A 26,042-nucleotide genomic window follows, 5' to 3' on the forward strand; every position below is an offset into this window, starting at 1 on the left:
GATCTTCGCGGTGACGCAGAACCACAGTGTTCCTCCGTTGAGTATCTTGTCCATCACAGAATCAGTGCGCCTGTAGTCGCAATGGCGGTGCCCCCTGTGTCTCAAGCTACATGTACGCAGTTGCTTTGGTTCACAGGTCGCGCAGTGCGTAGCAGGCTGACTATGCGTGTAGCGAGTACAAACTTTGAATACTAGCCAGCGATTCCATGCCGTGTCTCACATTCGCAATGCGGTGGCCTATGGGTATCATCCCTTAATGGGAGCCAAGGACGGGGCATATTACGACCCCGAGAAGACGGATAACAGCCATGCCTCGAACACGAACGATCCTCCTAGCGTCGGCGTGGGGCTCTTGGGCCCTTGATGGCCCTATACCAGTGTTAAAGGGCTAACTGGGGTTACCAGCGCACCGATCGCACACCATGTCGCACTGGTTGAGGGAGGTCTTCACGGATGGCGTGTGCAGATATGCAGCCCTGAACTTGGCCGGTCGTGGGCACGTAGAAATGAGCCACAGAGCCGACATTTGTACTGGTACTTCGGCCTTCGTGCGGGAGACACTCGCCACAATGCGGAGGGGTTTGGGGGGGCCACAAGCACAAGAAGGGAGGGGTTCATCGTGGCTTGACTGGACTGACTACAGTGACTTATGCTGGCGCAACGTCCAGTGGCGTCCCGATGCGGATATACAACTGCCGATCACCCTCACACAGGCGTCATCCCGCACAGCACCAACATATCACCGTCGCATCATGAGATGTGGTCACAAGATGAGAGGACGGCTAGGGAGCGAGATCACAGGCCGTTCGCTTCGTGCTGGCCGCTACGCGAGAAGACGATCATCACGCTCTCCGAGGTCCAGAACCTCCAACTGACATGGCCTTACGTGACACATGTGCGACTGTTTTCGGTCGTACTGGGCACTAGGCCAGTAGCGGCGAGCCGGAGCCTCACCGTTCATGATCATCCTCGGGCCTGGAGAGGCACAGCCACGCGTAACTTCCAGGGGAACAAGCCAATAGAAGTCGCGAAGTCACTATTTTCAGCTCTTCAGGGGCCCCGTCAGTTACATTGGCGTAGCATGGCGCCATGACAGATGGCGACGTACGAAACGTTGGGTTTCTTCGCCACAGCAGACGACGATCCTCGCACCTGATGTGGCTCACGCACCTCGCCACATGTCGGATCGAGACGATGGGAGAAAAGGGGGCCACAGAACAGCCGTGGCTGAACCCAATGGGCGCCGTCAACACGGCTTTCTGATTTACGCTTTCCTTCTTTGTGGAGGGAGCTCTCGAGAGGAGAGCCTTCTCTTCTCCAGCGGCTCCAGCCGCAGGCAGGTACTCGCCACAGAGCCCACAGGAGGGGTGTGTGTGCAGGGAGGGGGTACGGTTTCGAGCGGCAGCCAAGGAAGCAATGTCACTGTCTATCTCTACCAGCCCAAAGCCACTCATTGGAGCTCTGGGACCCCCGGCGCGTCCAGACTTTCGGGACGGACCTAGAGATAGGGGGGTGCCGCCCGCAGGTGGGCCGTGATCTTGGTTCCTGGCGAGCCACAGCCTGGCCAAGGGGGGGTGCTTTCGTCCCTGGGCGAGGAGAGGCTGAACAGGATAAAGAGACTCGATGTCCTCTCATCGACGGCATGTCGACTTGCTTGACGTCGGTCGCTGAGATGGCCTGCACGCGTCCCGACGCCTCGCCCCTCTCAATTTCACAGCTGCTCCCGATGCTGTTGGGCTCGAATGTCCTCCCCTATCCCCCTTCTATGCCCTTTCAACTTGGGAAGCCACGCGCCGACATAGTTCACCAGTCGATCGAGTTCTGTGACTTCAGCCACACCCACGCAAGACCCCTTGCCAGTCACCGGGGGATATGAGGCTTCACTGGAACCTCAACGGTGAACCAATGGCAGCGTCTACTGCATCTCGTCGCTTTCCCGATGCGGTAGTGAAGGGACTCGCCACACTGCCGTGAATGTATCGAAACGACAAGGTCGAGACGGTCAGTCAGACTCGAGGCAAAATTCCAGGAGGTTCGTGGTGGCGAAAGTTCCGTCCGTCACAAAGCGGGTAGCAGAGCACCCTGGGTCCTTCAGGGCTCTTACGGCTCCCGATGTGCTGGGATCACGCTCTCTGTTCCCTCGAGCCAGCGATTCCTGGCGGTGGAAGCCGTCAGAAGGCTGGCATGAGGGGGAGAATGCAGGATGTGGCGTCCTGTCCTGGGGCTGCAGGCTTCAGAGCACTTCTCGATCGGCAGTCTCCATCACGCAAAGGAGTACCATGGTTTTCTTCACGACGCCTCCGGAAAAGTCTCGCCTTCGGCCATCGAGTGATGTCTCTCGAATTTGTGAACTTTTCTTCACAACAAGCCTGAGGATGCTATATCGTCGCAAGATCTCCGCCATCCATTACCCGTCTGGGCCTCCATTGGACAATGGACGCTTCAGAGCTCTCGGGAAGAGCAGCGATCATCGCAAGCTCCAGTGAGCTGTCCCAATTGCTGCTGTATCAGGTCGTGGTGGCGAGAGACAATGCTCCAAATGGATGGGATTTGCGATTTTTCTAAGGCGGGGAAACGGGCAATCAGACGTGCCGGCCAAAAGTGCTTGGGATTTATGCGGTCGGGGATTGGACACGAGAGTCCACTGCCAGCTGCTTCACTGGCCATGTCAGTGGCGAAAGAGCATATGTTTTCCCTGGGAGCTGCCTCGCAGTTCCAATTCACAGGGCAAATTGGGCACACTGCATCAGTTTTGAGCCATGTTTGTGAGCACTCAGGGCAACTTGGCGGCCGCTGCTATGGGGTGGGTGTGGGAAGCGATGACGGCATGATTGGCGCCGATCGGCGCCGTCCGCCCATTCTGCGGTTCTTGAACCACGGCCGATGATGGTGATAACGATACGCAATTGAATTAAAGCTGTCCCGTCCCTCCAACATGTCCTCGGAAGTTGAAATGTTATACAGCGGCTGGCAGGCGAGGGATCATGGAATTTTGATTGTGGCCCAGCTACGGTTGTCCAATGTCGAATCAAGCGACCGCACCTTGGCATGGCCGGCGGCGTGGTGGTTCAGTATTCATAGCCCCCTAGCCGTAGGCTTCCTTGAGCTTTAATTCTTAGCATTCGAACATTCAGGTCTTAATAACTCTCTCATCTATTTTTCTCGACTCGTATCCATATCCTCATCAGTGGAGAAGGCATCACCCGCGAACCTGCCGTGAGGAATTACAATGATGCAAAGTTAACTCTGCACGCAATGCGTGCCCGAAAGATTCGAATGCACGTACATGTTCTCGGAAATTCTTCTCCCAAGTTATACCATGCGGATGAGTTATGGTCCATTTACCAAGTCACGCCCAAGTGTCGGGGGACATAGCTCCTGTACAGGCACCCAGCGTTCTGTGGCATGACCCAGCTTGCAGCGGAACGAACCACAAAATAGATCGTCTGGAAGCCTTCTGGTGAGCCTTCGGATCGAGAGTTCAAGAAACTTGGCACATACAATGGCGCTTCTTTGAGGCGACCTCTGAGGGGAAGCAGACAGACAAAAAACCCGACTACACAGACTATGGGCGTGTTTCATGCCAGTGCGATTCAATGATGTGCCCGTAAGTTAAAGACTCAGCCTTCCAATGAGACTGTATGAAGCCAATGTCGGAAGAAGTAGTAGATATCTACCTCGGGGACGTACTCAATGTCTTCACATTTGCGGTGTGACTTGCGGTTGTGAACAGACTTCATGGGAAAAGAAATGGCATGACCGGTTCTGCCGACTATCTTGTCAAGAACCATATCTTTAGGGTTTCAAAAAGTTTCATCGTGCTCGTCATTGTATTGATAGGCTAGAGCTCTGCTTCCAGCTCTCTGCTACCTTCCAGAGCGCGGGAGAGAGGCATCGCACGAGCGGGTTAGCTGCACGTGCCGACGAGCATGTGGCATTGTTGTTGAAAAATATGCTGAAATGAAAGGTTATCTATTCGCTACTTCATTTGGTTGCGCTTTTGGAAAAGTCTTTCACATGGAGGGCAAGTGAACAAAACTGGCCATAAGCATCCACCGATGTCCTCAAGCACTGATTGTGAAGATCTCACGAAACTTAAATCATGGTAAGACTGCCAACAGCCTCATTGGCAATGGGAAACGCTCGGATTATTCAGATCATAAAATCCGTACATATTCTTCAAAAAAAAAAAACATTAGTCTCCGATTGAACCGGTTTTTGGGGAAGCCGCCAGTAACCTCCAAGTGACGGTTGGAGACTGATCGTGGCCGTCTCCTGAATGGAGGGATGCTCGTGTGCGACCGCAACCAGCAGCATCGTCACGGAAAAGACAGATTGGGATTGCGAGCGACGGGAAGAAGTCGGGAAACTGGGTCATCGATGTTGTGGACTACCTGTCTACGGTAGATAATTCATGTCCTAAGAAGTATTCGGCCACTGCCACCTAGCCGGTTTGATGCTGCATTCTCGACAGCACTGCGAGTTGGGCGGTTCATGTAGCTTCCTCAAGAAGAAGAGAGGTTTGGATTTTCTTTCAGATGACGATAGATTTGGGGGGTGTAATTTCAATTCCAGCATGGTAACATGAGTTATTGCGGTGCGGTGGGCAATTCATGATGGCCTGCACTTAACTTGCGGGCCTGCCGTACGCAGCAGACGAACGACTAAGTGAAGCCCATTCTGTGGTCATTGTGTCTGCAGATTGAGTTGAGTCAGCAACTGGAGAAACAAGTGGCTTGCTCCTGTGGCTTGAAGGTATGGCTTGATCAGCACGTGACTCGGTGGGGGCAGTTCGCCAATTGCAGCATGGACCGTGCGTCGCGTGCAGCTTTTGGAGCTCCAGGAAAAAACTTCCCAGTCAGTGGGGGAAAATTCAGAAAAATCGACATCGTCGGCGCCCCCAAGTCCAAAGGTCGAGATCGGAACACAACGAATCCGCCAATCCACCACCTACAGCGCGAAGTCCGTCACAATCACAATGGCGAGCGTCAACTACGTGCTTTACGAAGCCCCTATGGGCTATGGTGTCTTCCAGGTCGAGCACCAGGCTGACAGCATTGGTCTTCGCTCCAAGGAGACCCAGGAGGCCATCAACGACCTGTCGCGCTTCGGCAAGATGATCAAGCTCCTCAACTTCACCCCCTTCCAGTAAGAGACGCTCCAAGGATCAATGCGCACCGCTGCATGCCATTGAGCACGCGGCAAGTGCGTTGGCGGAGAACTACAAGTCGGCTAACCCAGCGGAACAGCACTGGTAAGGAAGCGCTCAGCGAGATCAACATGATCTCTGAGGGTGTCATGTCCGACAACCTCAAGTCGATCCTCGAGCTCAACCTCCCCAAGACCAGCGGCAAGAAGAGCAAGGTCGTCCTGGCCGTCGCCGAGAAGAACCTCGCCAGCAGCATCAAGTCTTCTTTCACTGGTGTCGATTGCGAGACGGGCGAGACCTCTGAGGTCGCCGCCGACTTCCTCCGTGGTGTCCGCCTCCACGCCGATAAGCTCCTGAAGGGCCTGCAGACCGGTGAGACAGCACAGGCTGGTCTTGGTCTCGGCCACGCCTACTCCCGTAGCAAGGTTAAGTTCAACACCACCAAGAACGACAACCACATCATCCAGGCCAGCGCCACCATCGACTTCCAGGACAAGGGCGTCAACCAGTTCTTCATGCGTGTGCGCGAATGGTACGGCTGGCACTTCCCCGAGCTCATCAAGATCGTCTCCGACAACCTGACCTACGCCCGCCTGGTCATTGCCATTGGCGACAAGAGCACCCTCACCAACGATAGGCTGCACGACATCGCCGCTCTCGTCGAGGAGGATGGCGAGAAGGCCCAGGCAATCATTGATGCTGCCAAGGTTTCCATGGGTCTCCAGATCACCGCCCAGGATCTCGAGATTGTCAAGGGCTTCGCCCAGGCCGTCGTTCAGCAGGCCGAGGCGAGGCGTTCCACCTCCAGCTACCTCGAGAAGAAGATGGGTATCGTCGCCCCCAACCTGCAGTGCCTCATTGGCACTCCCGTCGCCGCCCGCCTCATCTCTCACGCCGGCTCCCTCACCAGCTTGTCCAAGTACCCTGCCTCTACCCTCCAGATTCTCGGTGCCGAGAAGGCCCTCTTCCGTGCCCTCAAGACCAAGAGCAACACCCCCAAGTACGGTCTCATCTACCACAGCAGCTTCATCGGCAAGGCCGGTGTCCGCAACAAGGGCCGCATCTCCAGGTATCTCGCCAACAAGTGCTCCATCGCGAGCCGTATCGACAACTTCTCCGAGGAGCCTTCAGTCAAGTTCGGCCAGGTCCTGCGCCAGCAGGTCGAGGACCGTCTGGAGTTCTACGCCTCCGGCAAGAAGCCTGCCAAGAACGCCGATGTCATGGTACGTACATGTGCCCTGCTTTTGTCATCGGTACACATTGCTAACTATTTCCAAGGCCTCTGTCCTGGACATTGTTGAGGGCGACGACATGCAGCTCGATGAGTCCATGATGGCCGCTCCCGTGGCTGACGAGGTCGAGAAGGACAAGAAGAAGTCTAAGAAGGAGAAGAAGGACAAGTCTGACAAGAAGGAGAAGAAGCGCAAGCGCGAGTCCGAGGTCGGTGCCGCTGAGCCCGCGCCGGTCGAGGACGGCGAGAAGAAGAAGAAGAAGAAGAAATCCAAGCACGATGATTAGGAAGGCATCAGCTGCTGAAAACGGGCGGACTTGCTCTTTTTCTTCTTTTTGGCGCCGCTGGGGAGTTTGCTGTTACGGACCTGCAGGGTAAACGGTCCGGCGGCTCTCTACTCCATTCGGCTTGTCTGTCTGTTGTCTGGATCCTGGAGTTCAAATGGTTTTTCGGCATGGGAGTTTGAGGGCAATGTTTGCATTGTGTCGTGTATGTACAGTCTGACGAAGGTTCATACCATATCAACGAGTTCAGAAACTTCGGTCGCGCCCCTCTCTTCGTTCGTGTGCTCTGTGTACAGTGATTTGATTTGCACCATTCGAGAGCTGGAAAATCGCAGTAAAGAACATACATACAGGGCCCTGCGCGACACGCAGTCGCGATGCAAGTTGCTAATACCAAGGCACCTCCCGCAGACAAGTAACGCCCCAAGACGCCGTCCTCTGCCCATATGCTGACACCATCTCAACGCGACTTGTGATGATGACCTACCTAGACTGAAATCAAAGTGTCTCGCACTAGCGGGCCCAATCAGGTTTGTCGTGAAAGCTTGAGATGCTCGTATTTCATGTGGTCAAAACCACAGCTGGCCCGACCCTCGATGAGCTGCGTGCCACATCATGCGCCCTCGCTTCCTAGCTCCTGCGTCCATTTCGTATGCGCAACAACATCTGTCATAGAGACGGTTGGTGGCGTCTCTTTCAGGGCATTCTTGAAGTCCTTAACATCCACTGATGGCGCCTCAAGCTCCTCCGACTGTACGTCATGCCAGCTCATCTCCTTCGCCGCTGGGTCTCCGGGTGAACATGGTGTCAGTTTCCTTACACCGTTGACCATGATCTGGATGGGTGTTAGTATATAATGATTATCGGTTGCGCTTCGTCTAAACATACCTCCTTGTAGTGCGTCGCCTGCACAATCTTCGCCACTGGTCTCATCAACGCATGCTGTACCACGTTCGCAATGTCACTGCCCGAGTATCCCTCACTCGACTTGGCCAACTCATTGTAGTCATTTGCCGTCAAGTCTGTTTCTGTATCGCCAACTGAAATTTTGAACATGCTCGCGCGGCCTGGTGCGTCGGGAAGACCGATGTGAATACGTCGCTGGAATCGTCGTCGAATAGCAGAGTCGAGCTGCCAGGGAATGTTGGTCGCGCCTAGGACTAGAACACCCTTGCTGTCCTTACCGACGCCGTCCATTTGGACGAGCAGCTCTGTCTTGATACGCCTCGATGCCTCGGAATCGCCTTCGCCACGAGGCGAGCAGAGGGCGTCGATTTCGTCAATGAAGATGACGGCCGGCTTGTTCTCGCGAGCCATGGCGAAGAGGGTCTTGACAAGCCTGGCAACTTGATTAGCATCGTTGCTCACACGTGGTCATGGATGACCTACCGTTCACTCTCGCCCATCCATTTACTGATGAGATCAGAACTGCTGACACTGAAGAAGGTGCTGTTCGCCTCCGTCGCAACCGCCTTGGCCAAATAACTCTTACCGGTTCCTGGTGGCCCATATAGCAGGATACCTTTCCACGGCTGCCTCTTGCCCTGGAACAAACTGGGGAAGCGGATCGGTATGACAACGGCCTCCTTGAGAGTCTCTTTCGCTGCCTCCAGGCCGGCGACATCCTCCCAGCGCACGTTGGGGCGCTCTTGGAGGATGGCGCCGCTCAACGCGTTCTTCAGCTTCTTGTCCTCGCCATCCTCGCCGTCCTTGTCCTCCTTGCCCTTGCCATTGGCGCCAACGGCGCCTTTGCCCCCTGATGCTTTTTTGGCTTCTGCTTCGTTGAGGTGATTTTTCAGCTTTTCGGCGCGGTCCATGTACTCGGCGGTCTTGGCACGGATGAGGTCCTTGGACTTTGCATTCTTCTCGTACTTGATGGCGAGGACGAAGACCTCAAGGGACTGCTTGTAGAGGTTGAAGGCCTTCTCGTACTCGCCCGCATTGTCAGCCTCAATGGCCTGCTTGACGGTATTGACAGCGCGGCCAAGAAAGTCGACGTTGTTCGACATCGTGCGTTCGTGGGGGGTGTGGTGTGGGCGTGTTGAGGGGTCGTCGTGTCGATATGAGGGGGAGGTCTAGCGCGGGGAAGTCGATCACGCACAGCTGCCCGGCGGTTTGTCGCTCAGCGTAGGCGTCGTTTTCGGCGAGAAATGAGGATGCGTAGCAGGTTCACCGAAAGACCGATTCCCTCCGTAGGCTTCAATCCGAATAGGCTCGAGGCAGCGCAAGACAGACCAGAGCGAAAGATGGGGGAAGGGCCGAGGTGGGGGTGTGCTGCCTGTTGGGCAAAAGAGGCAGAAGCAAGGCGGGATGGGGATCGTCGATGCCTGTGAGTGACGTTCGTTGCCTGGACAAACCAATGGGCCCAGTCCAGATTCGCGGGGGAAATACATGCATGTATGCCATAATCGCTTACACGGGATTATGCTATCACTGAGTAAGCCTCATTGAGCACATTTTGTATTCCTTGGCCTCCCTGAGGAAGAACGCAATTTTTCAAGAAAAAGTAGTAGGATCGCCTAGATAATTCTATCCTTTTCTTTGTTGCAATAGGTGGTAGGTTCTGGCTGTACACGGTGTAATTTAAATCTACCATTAAGGTGAGGTAACGATTTTCGGGGGACTTGCTCTTAGGCGGTTTGGTGGGGCAATCCCTCTGCTGGCGAGAAGCCGCCATGAACACAAGAGTCAGTCAGGCTTGGTCGCTCTGATCTCACCTAACAACTCCAGAAGTGAAGTATCAAGCCGAATCAAATTCGGGAGCCGATTTCAGATCCAACACATCATCTGGGAAGTACTTTCAGGCCCAATATCTGGTTATCACAATATTCTTCTCCTCATCTGTGAGATTTTCTCACTCTCCCCTCATAATGGCTCAGGCTCGACTGCAAGCCTTGTCGGAGGAGTTCCAGAAACTCCAAGCTGGCAAGTGACGCATTTATCCTTCATGAAAACACCGCTGACTGACTGAGAGACAGAGCTGCAGACGTCAGTATCTGCCCGCCAGAAGCTCGAGGCCCAAAAGCAGGAAAACCTCGGCGTGCAACAGGTAGGGTCGCCAAAGTACGCATGCACAGCTCGATAATAACTCGGCGTTAGGAGTTCGACGGGCTCAAGGAGGGCGAGCGGATATATAAGCTCGTCGGACCCATTCTGTTACAGCAGGATAAGTTTGAGGCGGAAGGCACAGTGAAGGGCCGCCTGGATTTCATTGATAAGGAGATGTTAGTGCCCTCACGGAACAGTTGCGTGTCGATGATCTAATGAGCAAGTAACAGTGACAGGCACGAAACCTCCATCAAGGACATTCAGAGCAAACTGGATAAGAAGAAGGGTGAAATCATTCAAATACAGGCGAGCGCCCAAGGCCAACAGCAACAAGCAAACGCGGCGGCGTGAGGTCGGCGATGAGCCGACGTCAAAGAAGAGCATGACTAGTTGGTTGTATTACAGCTCGCATTAGGACAAATTCTATACCCAGTGTCCCCCAAGCGCCATGGTCGTGCCCCCCCTTTCGTACTACAGCATGTCTCGTTAACACCGTCAAGTCCTCCGTCTCAGTTCAACGCGAGGATCGTGAAACCCCAAGGCAGTCCCATGTTCCTCGAGGGCAATTCGGATGCCCACTCAATCGCAGCCTGATCATCCTCTCCGAGACCAAGGCTCGCCGTGTCGGGGCCATCTTCAACAGCCTGGCAGATCACGTCTGCAAGCTGGCTCTTTGCGTAGCAGCGTGAGAAAACCTTGCTCTCTTCAATCTTCGCAGTGATCCTTCTGCACTGATCACTCTTGGCGAAATGCTGTACTTGATGATCGAAGACCTCCTGTGTGATCTCACCACGGCATGCAGACAGGTGCTCAAAGACGGCAACGACACCGGCGACGGCCCTGGCGAGCAGGCGCGCCTTGGCCGGACCGTTTAGAGAGTCGTCCAGAACATCGAGGTTTTCGGAGTGGCGGTCCAAGAAAGCTTGAGCCTCACGGTCAAAGGTGGTGTTCAGTATGCTCTTGAGACCAGCCTGACAAGCAAGGACACCATGGGAGTCTTGGAGGTTATATGTTTGGTTGATGTGGGAGTATGACCGGAGAAGTGTCTTCCACAAGGACGGCGATGTGATGGCGGCTTGGCCCATGCTTACTGTGAAGTAAGGCATGACGCTCTCCACGCTGTCTGCATGATAATTAGCTTCGCCAGACGAGAGATCGATCGGGCACCGTACTTCGACATGTTTGCGACATCATCCTGAAAAAAATGCGATGGGATTGGAATGCAGCTGCTGAGCGAGATTTGAACAAAGGATGGAGATCAATGGAGAAGGAGGGCTGTACATTGAGCAGCGGTGGGAGCGTATGTCCAGAACCTTTTAATATTTTCTGCCGGCAGGCATGGCGTTGAGGCCTTGCGGCCTCATCAGGAGATTGCCTGTATTCAGGGATGGTGGCAAGACCAGCAATGACACGTAGGTGGCCATGGCTTCCTCCCGCCATGCAGGAATAACGCCGTGATTGCCCAACGCAGCTCACATTCAACGGGGGTGTTTGATCACTCATGCATGACAGCTTCCGTCACATCCCTTCGAAGCGCACGATATACTGTAAATGAAGGTGACGTCCCTAACAAGACCGCGTGGCATGCTGCAGATGCAACTGAATCAAGACAGAAGATCCTCTTTTCACAGCAATGTGGTGGTTGGGTGACCGGCAGAGCGGTTGCAATGTTGTCCATGGGCGAGAGGAAGGGCGGACCGTCCCCCGATTGATGGAATCCATCGTTCCGGGTTCTCCCGGTAGGCGGCTGGTACGAGTCGGGTTGTAAACAGACCACTCGAGGATTCCGTCGTTGTCAACAGTACCCTCCGCAGAGCCAAGCCTCAAAGTGACTGGTGAATGGAATCAGAAGGGCGGTCTTATTATCTGGTGATGAACGGACGCTTCTCGGACATGATACAAGCGGCTCTTCCCGCAGTTCATTCAAGTCACCAAGGAAAATAAGATGTCATGGCAGCCAATGGAAGTGTACCTTAGCTTCGCAGCCAAAGTCACGTGCTGCTTCTTGTCATGTGACTGCCCCGCGATCGCGGGGTCATGTCTGAGGTGGAGACCAGGACCCAAGGGTGTTGGAGCTGTGTGCATGGCGCATTGAGCTTCGTCATATTCGCCAGGCTTCCATTTCCTGATATGTACCCTGCCAAACTTTGCCTCACCAATCCATCCCGCATCTTCGGATCCCTAGTAAGAAGGCGGGTACGACGCTCACCGTTTCCGTTTATCCACATGACTCTTAACTACCATGTTCCAAGTTTCTCGAGATACAACATTCTAGATCTGTTCCCGAGTGCACTTCCTAGATCTTCGCCAACAAACCAACAGCGCGCGTCGAAGTTGTGTCCTAATACCAGCCATGAACGGGACACCAGCACCGCGGCCTTCGCGGCCGACCAACACGAAGGAGCTTGCCGCAATGGGCGACAACTTCGAATTCCAACCTACAGTTCCCTTCAAGCACTGGGCTCGTTCAGCTGACGTCCTGTATCAAGAGGTTCGTCTTTCGTCATCAGTTCCGAAGATCGCGTAGCTCATCTTATCCAGGCAGGATTCGCCATGCAGGACCACGACTACAGGAAAGCATACGTCATGCTCTGGCGACACTCATCGCTTGTGCTGAAACACCTCGACACGCACCCTGACGCCAAACTTCCGGAAAACAAGGCCTTCACGAAGGCCTTACGGAAGCGGCAGGCGAATGAGGTCTTCAGGCGTCTCGAACAACTCAAACCCCTCATCGACAGTGAATACGACGAGTGGGCGCGGATGACCGCTGCGTCTAAGAAGGCCGACATCGAGCAAGAAGTCTCGAAACCCACGACCTACAATGATTTTGCAGCTCGTGACCCCTCTCTTGGTGGGAGAGCAAGAGTTCTGGACGCAGGCGACAACCAGGACTTCGCGGTCGACTTGGCGCAACGAGATTTCGTCCGGCGGGACACAATAAAGAGGGGAATCCGTCGTGCTGGTGTTTCGGTGGAGCAGGAGCAAGAGCGCCGGAGAGGTGGTGCATGGGATGACTGGCAAGGCGGACAGCCGGATACCACGAACGACGCCGAAGAATTGAGAAGACAAATGGAAGCCACTCGACAAAGGCTTGATGACAATCAGGGCGGGTACCAGAGAGTCGAAGACGCTTTCAGCCACACAGGCGTCTCACGACCACATCCACCATCGCCTCCTCCCAAAATACCGACCCAGCCGTACCACTACCCTTCCGTGTCGAAACCGAAGCCAGTGCACTGGGATTCTGCCCCACTGGAGCCTCGAAGGCCGGATGTCGCGGCACCATCAAAGCCTCCAAAAGAATTGGACATTCCGCCCTACAAACACGACGTTGTGCCGCCCTCTAGGCCGCTCAAGGAGTCTCTCCCGACGTACAAACGACTCCCTACACCTGAACCAGCAGCAGCAGCTGCCCCCACTCGGCCTCCAAAGGAACAGGAGGTGGAGGCACCGGCCAAAGAGCAGCGCGTTGCATTCCGCCCTGCCGCGTACTTGGAGAATGGGGATCCTATCCGGCCCGTTTTCATTCCCAGCGAACTGCGTCATAAGTTCCTTGAGATTGCTTCAGGAAACACGCGCAAGGGCTTAGAGATGTGTGGCATTCTGTGCGGAAGGCCGATTAATAACGCACTTTTCATCAGCTGTCTCCTTATCCCCGAGCAGAAATGCACATCGGACACTTGCGAGACGGAGAATGAGTCTGCGCAACTCGAGTATTGTATCAACGAGGATCTCTTAGTTCTCGGCTGGATTCATACACACCCAACACAGACCTGCTTCATGAGTTCGCGTGATCTCCACACACAGGCGGGGTACCAGATCATGATGCCTGAGAGTATTGCGATCGTCTGTGCCCCGCAACACCAGCCGTCGTAAGTTTGCCTCTCTCTGATCTTACATCATGTATGCTAACGTTGCTCCAGGCACGGCATCTTCCGCCTGACGAATCCGCCTGGCCTCCCGCATATTCTCAATTGCAACCAGGCGGCGATGTTCCACCAACATCACATTGACAACATTTACACTAAGGCCAGCAACCCTCCTGGACACGTGTTTCAGTCAGACAAGCTGCATTGGTACGTCAAGGACTTGCGACCCAAAAATTAGGATTCGAGAGGAGAACAGGTCCCGACGCAGCTGCGTCGCTCAAAGAGGATCGAGATAAGCTCCCGCAGCAGGAAGCTTAGTCCCCCGTTGCTAAGAAGGAGCGCTCGGGTCAAATCAAGGACGGAATCTCCAAACCAGGCACGAACACCGATCTCGAAATCACACCCATCCAAATCGGAGCGAGCTGCCAAGCGGGCCAGAAGCATGGCTGAAGAAAAGCAGCGGCTGACGCTCCCACACATATCGTCATATCATGCGAATAGGAGCCAAACCCGCGAGGCTATGAGATGACGAGCATGATTTTATGAGCGCAAAAAATGGAAGAGGAAACTGTTATGCATGGCGAGGCGTCCGGACGAGTGTTCACGTGATGCATTTTTTGCACGTATAGCGAAGCAAGGGGTAATTCATACGATTCACGGCACTCCATTATAGCAATACCATGACTATTAGCACTCTCCAGCAACGCCAGCTGTTTGACCGGTCCCAGCAATGACATCAAGCGTCTACATTGGTATACGTTTCGACATGGTCCGTCTCAGTGACCCCCTTCTCTGTGCCAACCGCGGTGCGGAAGAGGCAATAACAAACCTGCCCGCTTTAATTATTGCTTTGCATATTGGCGAAGATGTCAATCCTGGTAGTAAGCAGTCGCACTGCCCTTCCGTCGGGTTGAGTATGATGGGGATCATCTCGAGAGTTGCAAGGACTGTACTCGAGGTTGTCGAATATTTGGGGAGGGGAATAACTAATAGAGTCGTCAGCGTTCAACGAGCGCTCAGGACCCTGGCAATCAGTAGATAGGCCCGGCCTTCACCCGACAGCTCAACGTCGGCGAGACTGCCTTAGCGACTGTTATGAGAAGTAGACGACATGTCCCGAAGAGTGGACACAGCCATGGCCCTCGTGAAATGCGACGGATCGAAGGAGCTGCAAGGCAACCAGTGACAGTGGAATTCTTGATAGGATCTGTGCATACCTGGTGCCGATGATAACTTCCTGAACTCCACCTCCCCGAGTTTGGTCGGCCTGCTGGTCAGCTTCCTACTCGCTTGCAACTACCATCGCTAATGGCATCGTGACAAGTCGAAGAGGTTTATGCGCATTGAAAAGTAGGGCAGCAATTTAAGCAGTATTCTACCGAGTTCGAGAGTGTTCTCGAGACCACCAAAAGCTTCCAAGGTGTGCAGATGATTGCAATGCCGTACGAGGAACGCTTTCACTTATTGGAGGCGCAGTCCTATATTTCATCATTTCATCATCTGTATATCCCGCTGTGTAGGCTCTCCAACAAGCTGCCTTCATAATTATGGAAAGTAGCTTGCATGTATTTCATGAAGCCTGACTCCTTCCAGGAGAAGTGCTTCACGTCAAGGGGGTCAGAAGCTCACAATCCTGTGGCTGGGGAGCTGGAGTGACAAGTTCCGCCTGACTGAGGATAAAAAGTGTAACAGCCTTGATTGCTCCTAGTTTCTCATAGATCCTGCACTCTATTCCTAGAATACTCAAGCCGAACAACAGGCCTCTCTCCGAATTGGTACCAAACACCATGACCAACGTCAGCGGCCCACTCAACCCATCTTTTTGTCTTGCGCCCTGCAATAGCCACTGGCCACTGCCTCTAAATGTGAACCAGACCGGATTGTCGAGGAAATAGTCATGCCCACTTCTTTAAATCACACCATCGAACCCCTTCGTAACGCAAGTTTTCCGAGCATAATTCTTCGGCAGTGAATCCCCTATTTCAGAAAGACTCACCCTAACCTCGTTCGGCCCTGCAACCGACAGCCGAACCCCCCACTGACATCCGTCTGCTCACGTGGAGACAGGGGAGATGCTGGTTCGGGGATCGGGCTCGGGGCCAAGATGGGATGGATGCGTCACTGGACAGTTGGTTGCTGTCGGCGACAGAGCACGTCACTTCGAGAATCGGTATAGAGTCCTGTGCGAGAGAATATAAGGTCTTCCGACAATGCATTCATTGGCCTTTAGTGTGCAGAGTTGGTTCGCGGCCATCGTCTACAGCATCTTGACGGCACGATATCTTACCATGTTTCGTTGTGCCCTCACATCGCTTGCCTTGCTGGGGTCTGCGACTGGCTCCACCGTTGATTTCAGAAGGACATCCAACGGAAGTTTATCCTACAAAGACCCATCACTTACGCCAAAGGAGCGAGCACAAGATCTGCTCGAACGGATGACATGGGCAGAAAAAGTTGGTCAATTGGGTGGTATCCGCAGGGCCGTAAGCAGAACGAATGGCAAACCCGTATTCAATGAAACGTCCTTCAACGCGATAAGAAAGACACAAAACGGGCAACTCGGTAAGGAGGCCCCAGCGAGTATCTCACAAAAACAATGTTCGCAAATCAACAGTACAGGCTCTGACACCAAATAGGCCTCGGATTGCAGTTCAACTACGTCAATGACGTCCTCCCGGTAATCAATGACCTCCGCGCTCAACAGGTGGGTGAATCGCGTCTCGGCATCCCATACATCACGATTGCCGACTCTGTGAATGGCATATGGATTTCAGGCGGCACCCTCTTTCCCGGCACAGTTTCTATGAGCTCGTCTTGGAACCTGCCTCTCTTCGAGCAGGTCGTGGCCGTTATTCGTGAGGAGAACCTCGCCATCGGCGTGCAGTGGGTTCTCTCACCCGAGGTTGACCTAGCCAAGGACCCTAGAAATGGGCGAAATGGTGAGATGTACGGCGAGGATGGCTATCTTGTGGGCGAATTTGCCACCAAATACATCCAGACAATGCAGGAGAAAGACGAGAATGGATGGGTCAAGGTCGCGACGACAATCAAGCACTGGGTTTACGGATCAGGGAGCGGTGGTGTCAACCGCGCCAGCATGCAGGGTGGGATCAACCACATTCTGAACGACCTCGCTCCGCCATACGTCAAGGCAATCCGGGACGCCAAACCACTGGCTCTCATGGCGTCCTACTCAAGTGTGGATCGTATCCCGTTGTCGATCAACAAATATCTTCTACAGACTGTTCTCCGTGGCATCCTAGGTTTCAAGGGACTCATCATGTCGGACGCCAACGCAATCGATTATCTCACCACAGAATCCAAGGTAGCGAGCTCACGATCCGGCGCAGCTCTGAAAGCTCTGCGTGCTGGACTGGAGCATGAGCTCCACCCAGGAGGTAATGGTCTATTCACAGAGCTCATCAACCAAGCCAACGAAACGGATGTTGTAGCTCTCGTTGACACAGCTGTGCTCGCTCTGCTGGAGATCAAATTTACGACGGGCAGCTTCGACCGCCCATTTCCAACCCTCGAGCAAGCCAACAAGACGCTACGAAGCAAGGAGCACCTTGATGTCAACCGCAACATCACGCGGGAATCCATCGTATTGCTGAAGAATGATGGAATTTTGCCCCTGAAGCGGAGCGAGGTCGGTTCCATTGCTGTCATTGGGCCGTACGCTGACATTGTCAACGCCGGCATGTACGCAGCATGCAATGCCACGGATCCCGCGTACGGCGCTTCGTTCCACCGCAGCCTCGAGCGCGAGATTGGTGCTGAGAACGTTCGTTTTGTCCAGGGAACCAGCATCCTCCCCTCAAACGATACAAGCACCAAAGGCATTGTAGACGCAGCAGCGGCCGCCCAAGAGGCCGGCTTTGCTGTCGTTGTGCTCGGTTCCGGCTTGGGAACATTTGATCCTGCAACATTCAACAACGAGCGTACCGACGGCGAGGGCTATGCCCATGCAGACCTCGGATTTCCGGGGCAGCAACAACAGCTCCTCGACGCGGTTCTCAACACCGGAGTGCCAACCATTCTCGTTCTCAGTTCGGGACAGACTTTCTTACTGAGTGAATCGACACAGCGGTCGGGTGCGATCATGCACAGTTGGCTGAGCGGAGAGTTCACCGGCGACGCCCTCGTCGAGATCCTCTTTGGCGAAACGAACCCCAGCGGCAAGCTGACGGTCACGGTGCCGCAAGCCAACGGCGCCTTCCCCGTGGCGTACGACTATCTCCCGTCGGATGATGTGGGAGGTTTCGGCTCGGCGACGCTATATGACTGGCACTGGCCGCAGTCGACGCGCTACTCGCCGCTTCGGTTCGGGTTCGGCTTGAGCTACACAACGTTTGCCTTCGGAGAAGCCGAGGCACATAGCAGCGCGGCGACGAGAAGCTACAGTGCAACCTCGGTTGTTGTGACCACATCGCTGACGAACACGGGCGACCGAACTGGAAAGGAGGTCGTGCAGTTGTATTATCGCCCCAAGTTCAGCGTCATTGAGTTCCCGGTCATGAAGCTCATCCGGTTCACCAAGATTGAACTTCGTGCAGGTGAGTCAAAAGACGTCAGGTTCGAGGTGCCGAAGAGCGAGCTCGGGTATTTTGTCAACGGGGAGTGGCACGTTGACGATGGCGGCTACTCATTCTGGATTGGCAACAGTTCGCGGAAGGAAGATCTGGAGCTCATTGAGGTGACAGTCTAGGCGTCAAGCAAGAGCAAGAGGCCAGAGAGAATTTGTGACTAGTATATCAATTCCAAGTCCTGCCGTCCATGATCGGTATTTGGTTATCATTATCATTATGCAAACAGCGCCGACGAGTTTCATTATCATCAAGTCGCTCGACCAGACAGCCAGTCCCAGTCCTGTGGACCAAACCACGAAAGAAGCGGTGTGGTCATCTGCTCAATGCTGGGAGAGCTTTGCGACCCAGTCCTGGCTTGCCAATCAGGAACTTCGATTGCCGTGTTTTCGTTATGAGTATGACGGACTTGGCTATCAGAGGCAAGAGAAGCAGCGCTCATATGCCCGGACGCACGCGTGTTGCATCTGTGGTCATCTTGGTTCACAAAACCGCCACCCCTTTCAAGCCCCTGAGCTGAGGCTTGCTCGATGAATCCTGGCTCTCGATCGTGTTCCTCGTCATCATCGCCATCAGAGAACTCAGCCTGGCGGAGCAGACTATGTATGGCAAGTCTCTGCCGAGCGCGGGCAGCAGCTGAGAGTTGAGATTCTAAATCCCGATGACGTGTGGGCTCTTTGGTGGGGTCGAGTTTGAACGACGCCAAGTCGTCCTCTTGCTGAGAGAAGACGCCAATGCACCGCTGTAATTCTTCAATGATGGGTGCAACAAGTGCCGAGCTCGGGAAGAACCGCTTCAACGCCGTGAGACAAAGATCGGCTCGGCTGGCTGCAAACTCTGGCGCAGGCCGGTCAGGGTCTCTGCCAAATCGGGAAATGAAGAGCACTAGGCGAGCGGCATGGTAGGCGCAGATGGCAGTGTCAAACTCGAGACATTGGCGTTGTGTGCTTTGTTGGTTTAGATTTGTCAAAATTTGTATAATGGAGGTGGCATGGTCGAGGCATTGGCGCTCACCAGCAGCAAGGTCTGCCGGGTCTACTGCTTCAAGTACAATAGGAGGTGCTGCCTCTGGGTATCCGGAAAGCAGGATTCGATTGAGATCGCAGTGTGCCTGGTGCCAAGATATGTGCATCAGGACACGCCGTGGCAGCCAAGGACTCCCTAGAAGGCCGAGCGTTTGAGTTTCAGTCAAATGCGTCCCTTCTGGCATAACCGTGCCAATGTCGGAGAGGGACTGCTGATGATGTCGGATTAGCTTAATCAAAGAAGGCAGCGGCTCGTCTAAGGGGGCAACGCTGCGGTTCAACTTCATTACGTCTCGTCGAATGGTTTCGAGTCTGATCAAGAGACGATACGTGCCATTCTCGCCTCGACTCGTTACCTCGAACTGTTCCTCTGGGCTGGGAAATTCAAGGTAAATGGATTCGATGGGACAGAGCTCGAACTCGGGGAGGCCGATAGAGAAGTATCGCTCCATGATTTTGAGAGACCAGACAATCCGGCGACGGACCTCACGACTGATCGGGTCCAGGTCTGGGCGCTCATAGTTGAGCCGCATGGCCGTGGCAAAGCGAGCTGCCGTAGCCGTCAGCATGAAGGCTCGCTGGAATGCCCCAGTCTCCATACGAAAGTGTATGATGAGGAGCAGCGTCTGCAGTCGAGGGATAGTCGGAGAGCCGAGATGAAGCCAGATGCTCTGCTCAGCACCTTGGATCCAGCGAGATGCGAGTTGCCTGTCCCGTCCCATGTGCAGGGCGGCAATGGCGCAGACTGCCGAAGCAAGGGCCCGATGTACTTGAGCGTCCCTGCACCTTCGCTTTGTCGTCTCGGGGTGTAGGAAGGCGTAGGATGGCAGAGGGTATATGTTCTCAAAAAAGGCGTCAACGAGGACCAGCATCTCTTCTGTGATGGGATGGCTCGGACTTGGAACGCCTTGGATGTCTCCATGGCCCACAGGAGATGCCTGGCTCAAAGTAGAGGAGGCGACAGATGGTGTTGCATGAGTTCGCAGGGGGCGCTTCGAGGTTGGATAGGCACAAGAACGACCTTGACGCTTGCAGTTAGAACACTGAGGAGTCGTGGCAGAACACCTGATTTTTTTCTCGCGACACGCAACGCAAGCAACGCTACCACGTAACCTGCGAGGTTTGCTGCGAAGAGCTGTATGATCGAGCCCTTGTGGTGAAGCAGCCAACGAGCAAGCCAATCTGAGGCGCTCGCAATTGGTGCATGTGCCGTTTCGACGATCACATCGTACCTGGTGGAGTCAATAGTCAGAACCTGAAAGGGAGGGCACTTGAAAGGGAGGGCAAGAATAAGTGTTCGGTTCACAAAGCACGTACCTTGCGATACCTGCATTGAGAACAGGTCTCACGAGCAGTGGTCGATGTGCTGGAATCGAAACATCCCACGAGCGACTCCATCACGACACAAGACAGGGTAGGGTATAGGTAGGTGGGCGTGTACCCAGGTATCGTTGAGGGAACAACCCTTGACCACAGATCTAACTTCCCCAAACTGGTTTGAAAGGTGATTTGATGGCAAGCAAATTCAGCTGCATCAGCGAGACATGTCGTATTCGATAAGTAGGTCATTCGGAGGCCCACGCCGTGATGAATGATGAGCACATGGACGGCGTAGAAGAAGCAACTTGCGAGACTGGGGTTGAGAAGGAGCTCAGGGTAAGGTCCCTTGGGAGGCAGGCGGTTTGCAAAAAAAATGAGACGTACTGGATACTTCACCCCAACCCCTCTACCCAAAATGACTGCACAACACTACTACAAGACACCCACTGGTTCTAAATTTATAGTGGCTATTGAATATATAGACCAGTATAATATACCCTATTTAAAAGGGCGGTCTTTTGCTTAGTATGAAGATCTAGAGACGTTGTAGAAATGCAAGGCCGGATAGCTGGGTAGTAGGAGTGGCTATGGGGGAGAGACTTGGTACGTCTCATTTTTTTTGCAAACCGCTTGGGAGGTAGGTACGATTGTCGTGACAGTGGAGGGCAATGTCACCATTTTAGCGTCGTCGCCCTGCATAATCGCACTGTTCTTTGAACTGTATTTGCCTGCCAGAGTCATGGTTCAAGGCGCCACAGTCTCTGCGTTACAGCAACCCAAGTGGCGGCCAAACACAGTGCATTTCTGATCAGATTTCTCCTCACATTTGACAATTGTTGCCAAGCGGTTTCTTTCCCCTCCCAATTCATCTGTCATCTGTCATCTGTTTCCCTCGGTGACGGCCTTTTTCATTGTGATACTTCTTTCCGATATATTCATGGCGTTCCTAAGTGAACTGGATCATCGCCAATTTGCGCCATCTTGAGCTCCAGCAGCTTCGTCATCGCCGTCACTACAGACTGGTATTCTGTCTCGTGGTATACGTTGAAGAGCTCGAGAGGATCTTTCTCGCAGTCGAACAATTCCCACTCCTTCTCGTCTGCCGCTCCTGGCCTCGCGCCGGCAACATCCAGGGGCTCGTTATACCAGTAGATCAGCTTGTATCTCTGGTCTCGCACCCCGTAGTGCGCATACGCCTGGTGGATCACATCATTGTGCATCCAGTAACGGTGATACGCGACCTGCTGCCAATTCGACGGTGTCTGACCTTGCAATAGTGGCCGGAAGGACCGTCCTTGCATGTAGCTCGGCGTTATCAGCTTTGCGAAGTCGAGAAATGTCGGCGCAAAGTCCACATTGCAAATGATGTCGTCGCAAACCGAGCCTCTGGCGATCTCAGTCGGATACCGTATCAAGAACGGCATCTGGAACGACTCTTCGTACATGAATCGTTTGTCGAACCATCCATGTTCTCCCAAGAAAAACCCCTGGTCTGAAGTGTAAATGACCATCGTGTTGTCCGCAAGATTGTTCTCATCCAGGTAGTCGAGGATTCGACCGACGTTATCGTCTACCGACTGGATCACACGCAGATATCTCTGCATGTACCGCTGAAACTTGAATTCAGCGAGCTCTTTGCTGTCTTGGAAGCGGAAGACAGTTCCATCTTCCTTGTCGATAAGGAAACTTGCGTCGGTGGGAATCTTGCGCTGGCTGGAGCCAGACTCTTGAACGACCCTCTCGCCAACGCGATTGCCCCCATCTGGCTGTACGAGGCCGAGGTCCTGGTACGTCAAGTCTTCCGCCACGCGCATCTTGGCCACCTTGGCCGCTTTGGCGCGGTTCTTATAATCGTCATCATACGTCTCCGGCACGCGGATCGGTTTATCGGCATAAAGGCCCTTGTGCTTGTCATCACACTCCCACGACCGATGGGGTGCCTTGTGATGGCACATGACAAAAAAGGGCTTGTCCGTGTCTCTGGTTTGAGTGACCCAGTCGAGGCACTTGTCAGTGATAATATCGGTGACGTACCCAATCTCCGTCCGCTCGCCGCTCGGCTCGATGAACTCGGGGTCCCAATAGTCGCCTTGTCCCGGTAGAATGGACCAGTAATCGAATCCCGTCGGTTCATGAGCGGCGCCCTCGCCCATGTGCCATTTGCCAACCATGGCGGTTCGGTAGCCGCCGGCCCGCAGGTGCTTGGCAACATTAGGCATATGTTTGTTGATTTTGTTGTCCAGGGTCATAACGCCGTTGACATGGTTATGCGTTCCGGTCAGGATGGCGGCCCTCGATGGGGTGCAGATCGAATTGGTGACATAACAGTGGTTGAACTTCATGCCCTCAATCGCCAACCTGTCGATATTGGGCGTTTGGTTGATGCCTGCCCCGTACGCACTGATGGCTTTTGAAGCATGGTCATCAGCCATGATGAAGACAATATTGGGCCGGGAAGCCGCCATGTCGGGCAAGGCGATATCGAAGCTGTAGCCAAAGGAGCACGCAATGGGCAGCAGTTGGAAGAAGAAAGACTTCCTTGTCAATGACCTCAATACACTCATTTATTATGAATGTCTAGGAGATGTCATATTCCATGACTTCTGACTCGAATCCCATCGCCTAGTTGAGTCTTCCGGGCGAGCTGCGATGCACAAGCTAGCATTAGGGGCAAACTGTAGACGCATGCCTAACTTGACAGCCCTACGTGACCGACTACCGGTCCCGACGTCGGTAGTCGGCCCCGCTCTCAGAACAAGTATGGTGTTTTCAACGGCCGGGCCGCTAGGTCTATCTGGGACTCCCGGCCGACACCCGGGTCGCACGCCATGGCGAAACAATTCAGGTCCAGTCAACCACTGCAATCTCTTCAGCAATTCGAGATATGGCGTGCTCATCAACACGCCGGGGAGATGTCAACATGCAAGCCCTGGCCTAAACATTCGGGTTTCCTCGCCCTGGATATGTTGGCCATGACTGTTGAACGCAGGTTTACGGCTTCGAAGGCGACATCAACTGGGATTGGGAGCTTTCGGGCAGACTTCAAAAGGGAAGCCAAGTACGCAGCCAGGGGTGAACATTTACCTCCTGGACTTTAAGAGTCGATTTCGAACACCAAGGCAGCCAACTGTTTGGTCCAAATCGTGATCATAAGCTAGTTAATTTCGCGGCCGCTTCAGCCATCATGTCGACAGCTTTGGGCACTTTCAGAGCCGTCTACCTTGTCGCGCTTTGCTGTGTCGGCTCATTCTTGTTCGCGTACGACACAGGTATCGTCGGTGGCATCCTCACCTTTCCCAGTTTTCGAAGGGACTTTCGTTATGAAGAGAAAGATCGAGCAACCGTCGGGTCTAACTCTACCAGTCTTTTACAAGCTGGAGGTATGTAGAAGCCTTGAAATCATCCCCTGCCAACGTGAGCGGCAGCCCAAGAAGCAAACAAAATTAACAACACGTCTTCAGCTTTTTTCGCTTGCTTTTTCGTCTGGCCTTTCACAGCCCGCTTTGGCCGTCGTTGGTCTATCGTTCTTGCTTCGATAATCTTCAATATCGGCGCCGTCATCCAAACGATCAACACCCACTCGCTGGGAGCATTCTACGCTGCCCGCGTCATCAGCGGCATCGGCGTTGGCATGGCCACGGTCATCATCCCCATGTACTCGGCCGAGATGGCGCCCAAGAACATCCGCGGTACCCTCGGCAGCATGTTTCAATTCTTCTTCACCATGGGTGTCATGACCTCGTACTGGATCGACTACGCCGTCGAAAAGCACATGGACGACGTGACAGCGCAGTGGCAAGTTCCCGTCGGCCTGCAACTCGTTCCAGGCGCCATCCTTGGCCTGGGCATGCTGTTTACCAGAGAAAGCACTCGCTGGCTCGCGAAGAAAGATCGGATGGAGGAGGCCCTGGCATCCTTGGTCTGGGTTCGCGGAGGAGACTCTCCAGACGTCGAGGAGGAGTAAGAAGGGATTTCATGTGCAACATGTGGCGAGGAAGACTAACAATGTACAGATGGGCCGAGATCCTGGCGGGCATTGAAGAGGAAGATCGTGTCAAATCCGGTGTCACTTGGAAAGAGCTTCTGCAACCCATCAACAGATGGCGCGTGATTCTCATCATTGCTCTGCAGATTGGTGGGTCAACCGAGCTGGATCCTTGATCGATTCTGTTTGTTGTTTTATTAACGGCGATGTATAGGCGTTCAGCTGACCGGGAACACATCGATGGCCTATTGTAAGTTTGGCTAGCACTTGCCTTGTCCAATGCATCTCTAACGTGTCCAGACGCACCCCAAATCTTCTCGCTCGTCGGCGCCGGCCAGAACAAGCTGCTTCTTACTGGCTTTTTCGGCGTCTGCAAGGTTGTAGCCTGTCTCTTCTTCCTGTTATTCCTCGTTGAGCGCATCGGTCGCCGCGGCTCACTGATGCTGGGCGCTTTCCTCATGGGCATGTACATGCTCATAGTCGCTGTCCTGACTGTCACGTTCCCACCGAACCCAGACCAAGGCCTGACGCCGCCGTCGATTGCGTCCCTGACAATGATTTACCTCGAGGCCATGAGCTACAACATTTCATGGGGCCCCGTGCCATGGGTGTACATGGGCGAGATCTTCCCGACGCGCATCCGCGAGGCTGGTATCGCAATTGGTACATCAACGCAGTGGCTTTTCAACTTCGTCTTCTCGCAGGTCACGCCTCACGCGGTGGAAAATCTCGGCTGGCGCACGTTCCTAATGTTTGCCATATTCAACTGGGCGCTCGTTGTCTTCGTGTGGTTCTTTATCAAGGAAACGAAAGGGAAGTCGCTGGAAGAGATGGAAACTTGTGAGTCTACGGTCTCTCTCTGCCATATGTTCCCTTAGAATGCTGACCCATGGAAGTGTTTGCCCGACAAATTGGCGTCAAGGACCACGAGGCTGCGAGAGAAGGTACGAAGGTCAATGGGACGGAAGATCAATCCGAGCAGAGATAGGTCGAAGGCTAAGGAAGATAGATGAAGTAAGACTCAAGCCTGTGTTCTGTGACTACAAGAGTTGTGCTGCGATATTGTGTTGCGACAGGTTGCTGATAACTTGTCAACCTTCTGAAACTTGATTCAGTGGCATGTAGGACGTCCACCGCTAACTTGGCAGTTCTGGCCGCTCCAAAGCCTTCCACGCGCATAGCCATCGAGGACCTGAACACGTGATAGCACTCTTTCTGTCTTTGGTCTGCGAGGGTTGTTGAGTTCTTGGATCATTTGCCTGAAACAGCACACTTGTCCAACACCATTGCGTCTTACCGCAAAACCAACCTTTTCAGGTATAGGGTAGTCGGCGGTAAAGCAATCAACAGGTAGTGATCTCTTACCACATAATTCAATGGTTCATGTGAAGTGTCCACCTTGAAAACCTATCCTAGGCAGGTAACAACCCGCGGATCGATAGTAATGTATCAGTACCTCAACCAGCGGCAGTGAGGCGACCAGCTGAACGCTGTCCCGTACATGGGTACATTTAGGTCACTACCTGCCTACTTACCTGCCTA

At 53.9% G+C, this 26,042-nt stretch overlaps 9 protein-coding genes across 9 annotated transcripts; 5 read left to right on the forward strand and 4 right to left on the reverse strand.

Moving 5' to 3' along the window:
* Positions 1–4,978: 4,978 nt before the first annotated feature.
* On the forward strand, positions 4,979–6,667 carry NOP56 (snoRNP complex protein nop56; the record flags this gene model as incomplete). Its single annotated transcript, XM_028642827.1, has 3 exons — positions 4,979–5,148; positions 5,250–6,372; positions 6,428–6,667. The coding sequence occupies 3 exons, from the start codon at positions 4,979–4,981 to the stop codon at positions 6,665–6,667; spliced, it is 1,533 nt and encodes a 510-aa protein (XP_028493470.1).
* A 610-nt stretch (positions 6,668–7,277) lies between these two features.
* VPS4 (Vacuolar protein sorting-associated protein 4) lies at positions 7,278–8,673 on the reverse strand (the record flags this gene model as incomplete). Its single annotated transcript, XM_028642828.1, has 3 exons — positions 7,278–7,499; positions 7,553–8,003; positions 8,054–8,673. 3 exons carry the CDS (start codon positions 8,671–8,673, stop codon positions 7,278–7,280), a joined length of 1,293 nt encoding a protein of 430 aa, XP_028493471.1.
* An 861-nt stretch (positions 8,674–9,534) lies between these two features.
* D7B24_008744 (uncharacterized protein) lies at positions 9,535–10,063 on the forward strand (the record flags this gene model as incomplete). The annotated part of the gene is made up of 4 exons (XM_028642829.1): positions 9,535–9,589; positions 9,643–9,713; positions 9,764–9,888; positions 9,943–10,063. The coding sequence occupies 4 exons, from the start codon at positions 9,535–9,537 to the stop codon at positions 10,061–10,063; spliced, it is 372 nt and encodes a 123-aa protein (XP_028493472.1).
* Positions 10,064–10,221: 158 nt separating this feature from the next.
* Positions 10,222–10,892, reverse strand: D7B24_008745 (uncharacterized protein; the record flags this gene model as incomplete). The annotated part of the gene is made up of 2 exons (XM_028642830.1): positions 10,222–10,831; positions 10,885–10,892. The coding sequence occupies 2 exons, from the start codon at positions 10,890–10,892 to the stop codon at positions 10,222–10,224; spliced, it is 618 nt and encodes a 205-aa protein (XP_028493473.1).
* Positions 10,893–12,065: 1,173 nt separating this feature from the next.
* D7B24_008746 (uncharacterized protein) lies at positions 12,066–13,822 on the forward strand (the record flags this gene model as incomplete). The annotated part of the gene is made up of 3 exons (XM_028642831.1): positions 12,066–12,203; positions 12,254–13,587; positions 13,639–13,822. The coding sequence occupies 3 exons, from the start codon at positions 12,066–12,068 to the stop codon at positions 13,820–13,822; spliced, it is 1,656 nt and encodes a 551-aa protein (XP_028493474.1).
* A 1,972-nt stretch (positions 13,823–15,794) lies between these two features.
* Positions 15,795–18,292, forward strand: D7B24_008747 (uncharacterized protein; the record flags this gene model as incomplete). The annotated part of the gene is made up of 2 exons (XM_028642832.1): positions 15,795–16,164; positions 16,221–18,292. 2 exons carry the CDS (start codon positions 15,795–15,797, stop codon positions 18,290–18,292), a joined length of 2,442 nt encoding a protein of 813 aa, XP_028493475.1.
* Positions 18,293–18,420: 128 nt separating this feature from the next.
* On the reverse strand, positions 18,421–20,067 carry D7B24_008748 (uncharacterized protein; the record flags this gene model as incomplete). The annotated part of the gene is made up of 1 exon (XM_028642833.1): positions 18,421–20,067. The coding sequence occupies one exon, from the start codon at positions 20,065–20,067 to the stop codon at positions 18,421–18,423; it is 1,647 nt and encodes a 548-aa protein (XP_028493476.1).
* Positions 20,068–21,450: 1,383 nt separating this feature from the next.
* D7B24_008749 (uncharacterized protein) lies at positions 21,451–22,980 on the reverse strand (the record flags this gene model as incomplete). The annotated part of the gene is made up of 1 exon (XM_028642834.1): positions 21,451–22,980. The coding sequence occupies one exon, from the start codon at positions 22,978–22,980 to the stop codon at positions 21,451–21,453; it is 1,530 nt and encodes a 509-aa protein (XP_028493477.1).
* A 719-nt stretch (positions 22,981–23,699) lies between these two features.
* Positions 23,700–25,704, forward strand: D7B24_008750 (uncharacterized protein; the record flags this gene model as incomplete). The annotated part of the gene is made up of 6 exons (XM_028642835.1): positions 23,700–23,895; positions 23,977–24,475; positions 24,529–24,650; positions 24,801–25,340; positions 25,397–25,444; positions 25,649–25,704. 6 exons carry the CDS (start codon positions 23,700–23,702, stop codon positions 25,702–25,704), a joined length of 1,461 nt encoding a protein of 486 aa, XP_028493478.1.
* Between the last annotated feature and the right edge of the window lie 338 nt (positions 25,705–26,042).

The sequence above is a fragment of the Verticillium nonalfalfae genome (assembly GCF_003724135.2).
Source record: "Verticillium nonalfalfae strain VnAa140/NRRL 66861 chromosome Unknown scaffold_80, whole genome shotgun sequence".
Classification (NCBI taxonomy): Eukaryota; Fungi; Ascomycota; class Sordariomycetes; order Glomerellales; family Plectosphaerellaceae; genus Verticillium; species Verticillium nonalfalfae.